General features: G+C 53.4%; 5 protein-coding genes across 5 annotated transcripts; 2 read left to right on the forward strand and 3 right to left on the reverse strand.

Moving 5' to 3' along the window:
* Positions 1-376: 376 nt before the first annotated feature.
* Positions 377-1,059, reverse strand: AB675_6149 (uncharacterized protein; the record flags this gene model as incomplete). Its single annotated transcript, XM_018146417.1, has 2 exons — positions 377-926; positions 986-1,059. 2 exons carry the CDS (start codon positions 1,057-1,059, stop codon positions 377-379), a joined length of 624 nt encoding a protein of 207 aa, XP_018004084.1.
* Positions 1,060-1,530: 471 nt separating this feature from the next.
* On the reverse strand, positions 1,531-2,528 carry AB675_6150 (uncharacterized protein; the record flags this gene model as incomplete). The annotated part of the gene is made up of 2 exons (XM_018146419.1): positions 1,531-2,328; positions 2,364-2,528. 2 exons carry the CDS (start codon positions 2,526-2,528, stop codon positions 1,531-1,533), a joined length of 963 nt encoding a protein of 320 aa, XP_018003669.1.
* Positions 2,529-2,956: 428 nt separating this feature from the next.
* AB675_6151 (Delta(24(24(1)))-sterol) lies at positions 2,957-7,248 on the forward strand (the record flags this gene model as incomplete). Its single annotated transcript, XM_018146420.1, has 6 exons — positions 2,957-2,994; positions 3,046-4,508; positions 4,557-4,774; positions 5,786-5,980; positions 6,031-6,712; positions 6,821-7,248. 6 exons carry the CDS (start codon positions 2,957-2,959, stop codon positions 7,246-7,248), a joined length of 3,024 nt encoding a protein of 1,007 aa, XP_018003876.1.
* An 83-nt stretch (positions 7,249-7,331) lies between these two features.
* AB675_6152 (uncharacterized protein) lies at positions 7,332-9,232 on the reverse strand (the record flags this gene model as incomplete). The annotated part of the gene is made up of 3 exons (XM_018146421.1): positions 7,332-8,837; positions 8,893-8,966; positions 9,112-9,232. 3 exons carry the CDS (start codon positions 9,230-9,232, stop codon positions 7,332-7,334), a joined length of 1,701 nt encoding a protein of 566 aa, XP_018004003.1.
* Positions 9,233-10,173: 941 nt separating this feature from the next.
* AB675_6153 (uncharacterized protein) lies at positions 10,174-11,088 on the forward strand (the record flags this gene model as incomplete). Its single annotated transcript, XM_018146422.1, has 4 exons — positions 10,174-10,365; positions 10,424-10,780; positions 10,842-10,928; positions 10,984-11,088. The coding sequence occupies 4 exons, from the start codon at positions 10,174-10,176 to the stop codon at positions 11,086-11,088; spliced, it is 741 nt and encodes a 246-aa protein (XP_018003932.1).
* Between the last annotated feature and the right edge of the window lie 913 nt (positions 11,089-12,001).

Here is a 12,001-nt window from a genome sequence, read left to right on the forward strand (position 1 = left end):
GGATTGCTCGGGTGTTCCAGGTATTTAGTCGACCTCCCAGCAATACAGGTTGCCTATTCTTCCAATAATGTAATCAAACACGTAGAGCCTTAACGCTACAGATGGACTACGACGGAGGCTTTTCAACGACAGCCTTTCTCGTAGTATGGTTTTCGACCATTGCGATATCCTCCTCCGGCAAAGTTCGCTCCCAATCGCACCATATACACCATCCGCTCTTGCCTGGACTCTGCCTCTGTCTCTACAGCGCTCCTCTCGTTGACTTGCGTTCGTGGACTCTCGGTGCAAGTGTGTACGACAGCGGTCGATGCTTAAGATGTGCCGCAAAGTTGTCGCCGTTTGAAGTTTTGTTCGCCATTCCAGATCACCGAATAGCTCACTCGAACTTCTTACGGCCAAGGTGCAGCCCAACACCATGATTGTAAACCAACGTAGCGCCAGCATTGCTGCTTGCCATAAGCATAGGCAGCAGAGTGCACGCAATGACAAAATTGGCATGCGAGGGCGTCTTGCCAGGGTTCCAGCTCGTCGCCTCGGTGCCACGACGAACCCACCAGCTGTAGAGGTTGACCAGGAAGATAATATCGTTGACGATCGCGTGTGTGATGGCCACCTTGATGCGTGGCACCATGGTGCTCTTTTGCTTCCCAGCCTCGTCCTTCTCCCATGGTCCGCCGTTCTTGGAGATCATTCCCACGAGCTGCTTGTTGCCGGACATGATGGCTGGGACGGTGGAGATGAGGCCGGCGCAGAGGAGGAAGTAGGAGAGGCGGGTGATGTCGACGAGTGTGGTTGCGGCGCCGAAGCGCGTGGTGAGGAAGTTGGGCTTGACATAGGTCGTGGTGAAGAAGTAGATCAGGTCGAGAGACCAGGCGAGGATATTGAAGGCGATTGGGAAGTGCACGATGGCGGGATGGAGTGGGTGACTGTAGGCATTGGTCAGTCTGTGCCGCAGTCTCGTGGTTGATGGATGGTCTGCACGCACTCGGAGTAGAACTCGGGCAGGGGCTCGGGCGCCTTGGTGCCGAACTTGCCCTGGAGTTGTGTAGAGTAGCCCATTGTGAGGTATAGGTGGTGACTGGCTGCGGAGAAAACTATTGCACGCGTACTATAGCGACAGTGAAGCGAAAAATGTGTTCGAGCGAATGTAGTGAATGATAACGATGACGAAGGAGACTTCCTGGCTTTCGACAGAAACAGACAATAAAAATATCCTCCCAAGCACCTGCGGACGAAGGATCATAGGGGAGAGAGGTGCATGCAGCGGACACGCGAATCGGACTCCGGCTGCTTTAACCTGAACTTTCGACGCGTGTTTAAGCCAATCAGTGGGAGGCATTATCAAATGCCCCTGAACGCCTGATGAGGATGACCTATTTAGGCAGTAATTAATGTATCTAAGTTACTGCTTGTTGAGAGAAGGCTAAGTCGCCTCGGCCGGATGACATCTCTATAGTATAGTAGCATCTCACGAAAATGCTGTCGTAGACTGGCAGGACCCATACGCTCAGGAACATGGACAGTCGACGCTCAAAAGATAGCCACGCCATTGACCGGCGATGCGACGCCTCCAGGAACATATGTAGGCACCGATGAGACGAAGAAGCTCCATCGCTGCTGCCGCTCGCATTCTTTGCTCAATGCTTCCAGGTCGAGCAGCTCGCCGATATGACAGCCCCATCCGGCGAGGAAGACCTCATGCATCGACCACTCGTAGGGTGTTGGCCAACGCTCGAAGGACGGATGGTCGCTCGCGACGGCGGAAAAGTTGTTCCAGATCCATTCGAGCACTTGATCGCTTTGCTCGACTCCTCCTAACCCAGGCGGGCTTTTCTCCTGCAGAGACTTGATACCGGCCTGGTCCAGGGCATAGAAGGCTGGGAAGAACCCAGAGCGCACTATAAGGATGTCTCCCCACTTCACCTCGGTTTTCTGATATGCAAGAACTGCTTTGAGCCATTCGAGCTTGATGGCGGAGGTCTCAAAGTTCTTGAAGTCTTTTCCCACTGCTTTCTGACCTTCCTCGGTGGCGAGCCATCGAGCAAAATCAACGAGAATGCCTCGTCCTGTCACACCGCCCCTTTCTGTAGTGTTCTGAATTCCGAGCACGTTTGGATTTGACTTGCCCTTCTCTGAAGTGCCAGCTATGTCTTCCAGTGTTGTATCATTGTAGAAGCGCTGCGCTTTCTGGTAGCCAAAATGGCGGAGGCCATCCCATTGCGTGCTGGACTGCGTGTTAAAGCTCCAGGTATCGTCGTGGACGATTCTAGGCTTCTTCTGATAGACATCTTTGGAGAATGCTTGTCGACCGAATAAGGGTGTTTTTACCTGGAAGTCTAGAGGCGCATCAAGTGTACGCGCACGCCAGTCATGATCTCGGAAGCGGCAGCAGCGACAGTCTCTGGTGTCTGCCGGTTCAGGAACCCGTGCTCATCCTGGGCGCCATATGCTCCCCATGCATTCAGGCGTGTGGCATCGTGCGCTTTCGAGAGAGGCAGCGCAGAGAAGGGGACAGGAGGTCCAGACATGTTTCGAAGCTTCAAGAGTTGTGTCGAAACAATGCAGGCGACCAGGACGCGAGAATAGCAGTACTTACAGTCATCAACCTGTCTTGCCCGAGGTACAGTGTCCTCGAAGCACACGTCGGTCTTCCTCCACCGCGTGATGAGGGGCAGTTTGTCATGGTGATGGACTCGAAAGCTGGAGAAATTGGAGTTGTTGTAGGGTCCGGGCGCCAATGTTCCGAGTGGTCAGGTACCAGTTTGGGGGCTGAAAATTTATTGACGTTGACGAAATCGAGAGGAAATTGCACCGTGACAACTGCCCACCTGCAGGTGCACTTCGGTCGCGCTGCAACGCCTCTTGCCGGGCACGTTGTTGCTACTATACATTCGTTATGCTGGCCCGCTACCTAATATCAATCTCCTAGACTTGTATCTTTCCTTTAGCTTGTAATATGACTGTCACCAGGACGCAGTCCGGCAAGACGCCGAGGTAGGTCATTGTTTACTGTTGCTTCCTGCACGACCTGACCGTACGACGCAGGAAGACTGAACATCCGGGCTTTGTCGAGACGCCTGCGCCACGACGTCGAGTCACTCGCAAATCCGGCCTAGCATCCCTGCGAACCGACGATTCTGATGCGCAGGACTCATCCACTGGCCAAGAGGACGAGCCAACACGTGCATTACGCAGTACTCGCAAGTCATCCCACAGGAATCTTCGATCGTCGTCTGGCGAGCCCGAGGAGACTGCCAACGGATATGCCAATGGTCACGTCAAGACGAATGGTCATGCGCTTCCTAACGGGCATCCGAAGGACGAAGGCGCGGTAGAGGGAGTTCCTGTTGCAAGAGAGTTGATTCCAGGCAAGATTATAGATGGCTGGAAAGTTGGGTCTTCACCAAAAATCGACTATTCGGGCCACTTCGAATTTGGCGGATCATATGGAGTCACGGCCCTCATGATCGGCTTCCCTACTTTGATGTACTATATGTGGATAGGAGCCACTTACTACGACGGCAAGCCTCCGATGCCGAGTGAAGGGCAGTCATTCGGCAACTTCGTGAAGGAGATGGGTTATCTGGCATATACTGGTGCTTACCCATCCTTGAAGGCTTGGACGATGTACTGGACATTCTTCCTTGTTCAAGCGGCTTTCTACTGCCTCATGCCTGGCGTGTGGACCAAAGGCAAACCGCTTGCCCACGAGAACGGCAAAAGGCTCGATTATTATTGTTCTGCCGTCTGGTCGTGGTGGGCGACGATCATCATCGCGTGCGTGCTCCACGTCACGGGTCTGTTCCCACTGTACACTATCATCGACGAGTTTGGGCCCATCATGTCCGTTGCTATCATCAGTGGTTTCGTTGTTTCGATCATCGCATACATTTCTACAATCTGGCGCGGCAAACAGCACCGCATGACAGGCAGTCTCATGTACGATTTCTTCATGGGTGCGGAATTGAACCCTCGCATGTTCGGCATCCTTGACTTCAAAATGTTCTTCGAGGTGCGGATCCCCTGGTACATTCTATTTCTCACAACTCTTGGTACAGCTGCTCGCCAATACGACCGGTACGGGTATGTCTCTGGCGAAATAGGACTCCTGTTACTGGCTCATTTCCTGTATGCGAACGCTTGCAGCAAAGCGGAGGAGCTCATTGTCCCTACCTGGGACATGTATTACGAGAAATGGGGCTTCATGCTCATTTTCTGGAACCTGGCAGGTGTGCCATTGACTTATTGTCACTGTACGCTGTGGTTGGCGAACCATGATCCTGCAACGTACCCATTGAACAAGTGGGTTGTGGCAGCGTGGTACGTTGCTTATCTCTTCGTGTACTGGGTGTGGGACACCTGCAATGGCCAGAAGAATCGTTTTCGTGCCAATGAGCATGGTGGGCGCGTCTTTCGAAATGCTTTCCCCGTCCTACCGTACCAGTACATCGAAAACCCAAAGACGATCACCAGTGAGGATGGCGATACCATCCTCGCTGACGGCTGGTGTAAGTTCAAGGTCCATTCATGAGGATTATGCTGACGACGAAATCCAGACGGAAAAGCTCGCAAAATCCACTACACCTGTGACTTTTTCTTCGCCATGACCTGGGGCGCTGTGACAGGGTTTAATTCACCTTTCCCGTGGTTCTATCCTGTGTTTTTCACAGGTATGATCATACACCGCGCCATCAGAGACATCCAGCGGTGTCGCAGGAAGTATGGCAAGGCTTGGGAGCAGTATGAGCGGGAGGTGCCCTACTTGTTTATTCCTGTAAGTGTTGCCCCACTGTGCCCTCAGTCAAGGGTCTTGCAATGCCCAGCACTATGTATCAAAGCTGACTTTCTAGTACGTCTTTTGATCGGCCGCATTGCATATAGTCCCCGCGGTGTTCGTGTTGGCAAAAGTGCTCCTATTGAACAGGAGCCTGTACATCATTTTCAGCCATTGAGATGCGCATGGCCGGGTGACAGCTACAAGCCAGTGTGATCTGATAATGTTAATGCTCTCACATGCTCAGGTATCTCACTGGGTCCGACAGTTGTGTCCTAGGCTTCCATCGTTCGAATGGGGTTATAACGCTCCGTCAGATCGTGAAAGAATGCGAAAAGTACTGAATATGTCCAGGGGACTTGCCTCTTTTCACGGCGCAGGGCACTGGCTTCGGCGCCCCAATCCTAGTCGAGCCAAGCACTCCGCGATGATGCGCAAACCGTAGTACCCAAGCGATTCCTCTACACAGTATTGCCATCTTGAGCTGACATCCTTCCTTACCAATCGGTCAGAATGATTTATCGGGCTCTGCCACTTCCCTCGCTTTGCCGGGAAAGATAAGGTAACTCGACGAACAAGCCAATTGCTTGATCTCCGCCAATGGCTGCCGCGTTGGATGACAAGATCTGTATGTAGTTCTTAGTTGAGCAATAAAGCGCCAGCATACCCAAAACGGCTCCTGCTGCGAAACGAGAGTACATAGCCGCGGGCTGCAACATTCACGCGATACCCTGAAGTTAGGTAAGGTGGCCCTGATTGCGGCGGAAATTGTTCCTGTACCCGAGACCCGCTGACACGGAGGGCCTGATAACGGAGGCGAAAGATGTGACATTCGATATGATGTGAGACCTAGATTATATCAGCGGCCGTATAGCGCAACGGCGACCTCGTAAATCGCGGGCCAAGACATGCTATCAGGTGAGACCACATATCAGATCAATCCGCCAGTGCGCTTCCCAATAACCCAGCTGGCACACTTCACTTCCAACCACATTCCCAATACCAACTTAGATGGGCCTCAACATCATAATCGCCGGCGCCGGCCTAGCAGGCTGCACGACCGCCATCGCGCTGCAATCCTCCGGCCACAACGTCACCCTCTACGAGCGCCGCGACGCCCTATACGACAACACCTCCACGCACAGCGGCATCCAGATCCAGCCCAATGGCGTTGCCATCCTCAAGCGCTTGGGTATGATTGATGCGGTGGATGCGGTCTCGCACGATAACTTCTATACGGACTTCGGGATTATCAGACTGGAGAGACGATTGCGTTGGTGAATTATAATCGGAGGGGTGGGACGCGGTGGGGTGCAAGGCAGAAGTTGAAGGATGCGTTTGTTGGGGAGGCGCGGCGGAGGGGTGTGCCGGTGCATATTGGTGTTGGGGTGGTGGGTGTGCGTGAGAGTAAGGAGTCTGTGACGGTTGAGTTGTCGGATGGGAGCACGCAGACGGCGGATCTGCTGGTTGGTGCGGACGGGACGTGGAGTCGGATTCGGAAGGGTATGTTTCCGGACTTTCAGCCGAATGTGCTGGATGCGGTGATATGTCAGGTTCAGGTCCCAGGAGACGTGATTAATGAGGAGCCGCATAAAGGGTTCATGAACCGTGCGAAGGGGGCTATCTCGGCTTGGCCGTCGCCAGGACGGTCTGCTCTGACTTCTGTGTCGCCGCATACGGGGTTGTTTGAGTTGCAGGCGATTGACAGCACGTGGACACTCGAGTCAGACGCGGAGCCTGAGAAGCGGTTAGGGTGGTGTGATGATGTCCAGCGGATTCGCGATCGGTGGTCGGACCATCCGCTGGCGTTCCGGGCGCTGCTGGATAAGGCGGAGCGGTACTATAAGTGGCGGTTGGTCGAGGTGGCGAAGATTCCAGCGTGGTCGTCCGCAAAGGTCGAGGGGCGTTACGGAAGGACTCTGCTTGTGGGAGACGCAGGTAAGTTATTACAAGTATCGCCACAAACACCTGGGCGACACAACCTGGCCGGGGATCACCCTTTTGTCCCTGTTACCGTGGCTCTTGCTAATTTCTTATCCGACGCAGCGCACGGCATATCCCCGCAAGCCGGGCAAGGAAGTTCGCTTGGTATGGAGGATGCTGTCGTGCTTGCTGAGCTGCTCTCACCGCAATACCTGGGCTTGGGGAGGCAAGAGGACATCAAGCGTGCAGTGACAATGTTTCAGGCGATCCGCAGACCGCGCTGCGAAGTGATGCGCATACTCACCAACGCAATCGGGAAAGGCTGGGTAGCGGAGCATCCGAAGATGATTCAGGCCATAAGGAAGACCTATGGTGTTTTGGCCGCATCGGAGTGCTATCAGGACGTGAGGCCGGACCACAAGGCTCCCTTCCATACACCACCATTTCAGAAGTGGTTGGACGTATACGATGAGCGAGAAGTGGTAAGAGCAGCGTGGAAAAAGGAGATGGCGCGGAGTGGTCGTGGTGAGAAAGGAGAGGCGAGGCTGTGAGAGTCGGATGCATATATCTCGCGTCCGCGGCCTCAGAACAAAAGCTTGTAGAGTAGGTCCAGTGCAGTGTACTTTCAAGCCATTCATTTGACCTCGTTCAAGACATGTGCCAGTAGCTGGGCGATGTGCACATCGTGCAATGACAGAATACGTTCTCCTCTGGCAATTGAAGCCCAGCTGCCGGAAGCGGACGACTTAGTCTTTTCCTCGAGGACCGAACGGCACCAGACGACCAGTGTAGCGTAGTATACCGCATATGGGACGTGTGGCGCTTCGTACGGCAGTCGTCGTGGTTCTGCATGGACCGATGCGCGCGAGGACGGCAGCTGCTCTGGTCTGTTCCTAGACAACATGAAGGCCCCTTCAATAGTCGTGATTAGTTGTTCAGCGTGCCAGTAGGCAATCTGATAGTGCCTGGAATGCACCCATGCGTTGATCTCCTTCCCTATTGCACTCTTCTTTGCGTCTCGCGCCGCCGAGCCGGGAGGCGAGTGCGCGAAATGCTGAACCACAGCCAGGTTTGCGTGGAGCATGATGCTCATTAGATGGTAGATGGCGAGCTCAGACGGATTCCCCTTCCCGCCTACTGCCCGAAGCCAGTTGTTGCAAGCTGACCCGGCAAAGTCAGGCTTCCACAGTGACAAGCTTTCGATTACAACCTCGTCGCTTCCATACCTGTTCTGTCGTGCATATGCTGCAGGAGACAAATACACGCACAAGGCTGCGAGACTTGGCAAGCTATATCCATCTGTAGGTGGAGTGGTCGGTACGTGGCCATTGGTGAGTTCCTGCAGACATTGGCCTAATCGATGCGTCCGACTTCCCGGCGGAGCTGAATTGGCAAACGAATCGATGTGGTGCCAGGATAGCGAGGGTGGATGTTGAATGATGACCACGTGGTAGCAGTCGAGAATGTACAGCGATTCGAGCAAGTGTGCATTCTGCTCCTCTGTCTCCAGATCTTTGGGAAATACCTGGCATGCATGGCTATATTCTTGCAATGCATGTATGAGATTACCATGAAAGGCCTCCACAAATTCGTAGCTTCTTTTATCGCCACTGCAGAGGCCATATAACTCGAGCAGGATGAAGGTCTTGACTACCACCAGTCTATCCTGCGGTGACGAGCTTTCGGTTGTTGTCGTATCTCGGACGCTGAACGAAGCCAGGAGCAATCTCCGAGCATCATTGTACATCGACTTGGCGACTGCTGTGCTGCCTGCCACTCTACAGAACATTCCACCTGTAGCCGCCATTGCGAGTGTGAAGGCCGCCCGATCTTTGCGGCTTCGCACGGCAGCGTTGAACAACGGAAACGTATTTGGGATATGTTTTCTGAAAAGGCTGAGGAATATCTTCACGATATCCTTATTGTGGTTGGTAAGGTCAGGCGGAGCTGAATACCACATCCGACTGACTTTGTTGAGTGAAGGCGAAGGCGCCCTCGATTTTCGATCGAAATAGTCTTGCATTGTCGTGGTCAAGCTCTGGAGAGGCGTGGAGAATAAGCGGTTTGAGACTGGTGAAGTCGAGTCTAGCATCCCATCTCCCCATGCAGCGTCAGGATCATCGAACCAGAAATTATCGTTCTTTGAGTAATGGTCAGTTAAGGTGCGCCCGGGCATGGATAGAGTGCCTGCGTACCATTACGGGAATCTGCCAGTAGTCATACATTTCCCCCGTATCGGTAATAGCATAAAGATTCTGATCATTAGAGGCTGCTAGGTCAGTGGGCAGGGCATCAAAGCTGGTACTGCCGCTGGAATGTGGTAAGGCTGAAGACGCATGTCATTTTCCGTAGTCTGTGTTGCGCTGGGGAGGACTCCATCCCCGAGGCCGATATCCTGGATAGCAGTGGCGGACTGTAGATTGGATGGCTGATCGTCAGTCGAGGTGATCTGATAGTTGGGCTGTGCCAGGAGTTCTTCAGTACTATGCTGAACATGTCGACCGTTACTTGCCAGGAGGCCTTCAGTGCTATCATGTTGATCGTGACTGGTTAAGCTTGATGAATCAGATGCTATAGGATAGTGGCACGGAGTGCCACGCGAGCGACACGGAGTGCAGGGTTCCTTCCCATCGCATCGCATCTTGCGCGTCCGACATCGTTGGCACGCGAAGCGAACACGTCGACGTTCCGCTCCGTCCGTGCCTGTAGTCGCGCCGACATCACCGGCAGGCCCGGCCTGGCACTTCTTGATGTGCGAAGCTTTGACATCAGATCGTTGGAATGACTTGCCACACAAGGGGCAGGTGAATGGCTTCTCTTTAGTATCTGACGTCCACACATATCAGCGCTATAAGAAGACTTATGTCAGAGGATATCATACGAGTGCGAAGATGTCTGGCAAGATGTTCTGATCTGGCAAAGGTCCGGGGACAAAGGTGACACTGTCAGGTTGTTAATGAAGTCCTTCTCATGGCCACGCGAGCGTTCAAGGGCACAACAACGCCGCAAGCTGGAGGATGACATGTCCGTTGACCAGACCGACTAGCGTTGCGCACGAGGGCCAGCGCACCTTTTTGTTTTGTTTCACAGTGGACGTGGAATGATCCTGGGCCTCCATAGCCCGGGAAAGGATTGAGTTGAGAAGCTCTTACCACGCAAATCTGGGGATAGGCTTGCAAGCTGGGGTAGAAGCGACAAGCCGGGGCGTATTTTAGGCAGGAAGTGTCAGGCGTTCTTTCAGGCAATGTTGGGTCGCCAGGTCGCTCTTGACCCCGCAAGCTACCAGACGGCCCTGATATCTTCCCGCCTCACGCCCACTCAGTATCGACAAAGCTGGAGCGACGCAACGTGGTTGCATGGCACTGCAGCCGTCTCAGGTGCAAATGTCGCCTTTTTATGATAGCTGTCTTTAAGAGGTCTGTTAAGTGTCCACTCGTCTCCTTCTGACGCTCTGACCATCGACTGATTAGGCCGATATGGACGCTCCGTCTAGGCAGTGGCCAGGTGAGCGTCAGCCATCTCGATGGGATGTGCATGATGCCAATGAGAGCCCCCCTTCCACGTTTCTCGATCGCTATCGAGCGGCTTTACTTCTCAGCGAAGGCGCCGAAGAAGCACTCCTGGAGCCTGATGCTCTCATAGACGACTACGAAAGCTTCCATTCATCGGTAAGGGTTCTCTGCTGGATGTTGTTTGGCGACACGTTTGATACTCAACTACCCCTAGCCTGCGTCACCTACCCAGTATACGTACCCAATGGCATTACTGTCAAGCGTGCCAGAGCTTCCGAGCGAACACGACTTGTCGAGACTACAGGATGCCTTCTGTGCTACCTTCCAGCGACACATCTTTGTGAGAGCCATCGAATTGGGAAACTCGTCGCCTGTTCTTCCGCCATACCTCCAGCTCGCAATGGCCGCCATCTCATCGGTCACATCTGCGATCACAGTCAGCTATCTCTCTGGAACATACAAGCCCATGACCGAGACTTCTTTGGATCTATTTGTTGCTGGTACGAGTGTATGGTCTGTTATGCTGGAGACCGACAATCGTGAGGCTAGGCTGCTTGAGGCAGTTATAGCTGTGAGTGCACAGTCCAGCACGCCCACAAGAAGTTACATTGACCTAACATGTGTCATTTGAGGCTGCTCTTCTGATCACATACGGTACGCTTTCTGCAAATGGGGACGAGTATAGGCGGGCTACGGTGCTTCTATCTCAAGTGATCACGGTGAGTGGCAGCTTCGAGTCCTGAGCCTTTCAAGACATTCCTGACGCTTCCGGAGATCACTAGACGGCTAAAATTGACCGACAACTACACCATGCCCTCTGCTTCCAAGGAGGCTTCGGACAAAGAGATTGGCACGAAAAGGTTTGAGCATCGCTTTTGAGGAGGCCATTGCTGATAAGAAAGTCCAGCTCTCTCTTGGCCTACATGCTCTTGGTTGACGTTGTCCATGCTCTTCATCGTGGCTTAGCACCAAATTACTCAATACGCGAAGTTGGCGTCGCACTCCCCTCATGCAGACAACAATTTCGCGTCGTCTATAACTCGCTTACGCACGGATATACAGTACCTCAAGTTTTGAGAAGCCAAGAGGACAGCCTGATGTTATTGGCGGCGCTTTTGAGTGACGTGCTTTACATGCAGCGATGTCGTCTGTCCTCGTCTCAGAGAGAGTCAAAGCTTGACGGATTTACCAATCCCTATGTGCCTCTGTCATCAGACTCGGAAGCTACACGCCTGCAGGCTGAAATGACCGACGCTCTCGCTCGCTGGGCGAAGCACTTCCAGAGCGAGGCCAAGCCAAACGTGCTCGCTCTTTATCACTTCGTCCAGCTTCAGCTCGCTTGTGATGAGATTTGGAGGTTGCCTCATCTGGCGGAACATGGGAATGACAACTGGCAACAACACAATCAGCATCAAACGCGTCACGTCGACATCCCAGAAAGAGCGGTGGATCTCTGTTGGCTCATTCTTGATCAGTGCAGCAAAAGCTCAACTTCCGAGCCGGACCGAGTGTCGATCTGGTTGCCTATAACGCTGTTCATGTCTGCGTTGGTCATTTGGCATCGTTTGAGGACGCAGATGGCGATCGGGCAGGGTCACGGGTCCTTGAGAATGCTCACCTCATTCAGAAACGAAATTGTCCGCCTACCGTGGCCATGCTGCGTAAGCATGGGCAAGACCCTCGACCGACTCATGGAAGGCTAGAGGACGGTCGTCGGCCACTCATTTCACTCACAAGTTCCTCGGCCGTGCCTTCATCTTGGTTCACAGCCCAATTAGTCAGGTCAATCCAG

This window comes from Cyphellophora attinorum, assembly GCF_001299255.1.
Source record: "Cyphellophora attinorum strain CBS 131958 chromosome Unknown Contig4, whole genome shotgun sequence".
NCBI lineage: Eukaryota > Fungi > Ascomycota > Eurotiomycetes > Chaetothyriales > Cyphellophoraceae > Cyphellophora > Cyphellophora attinorum.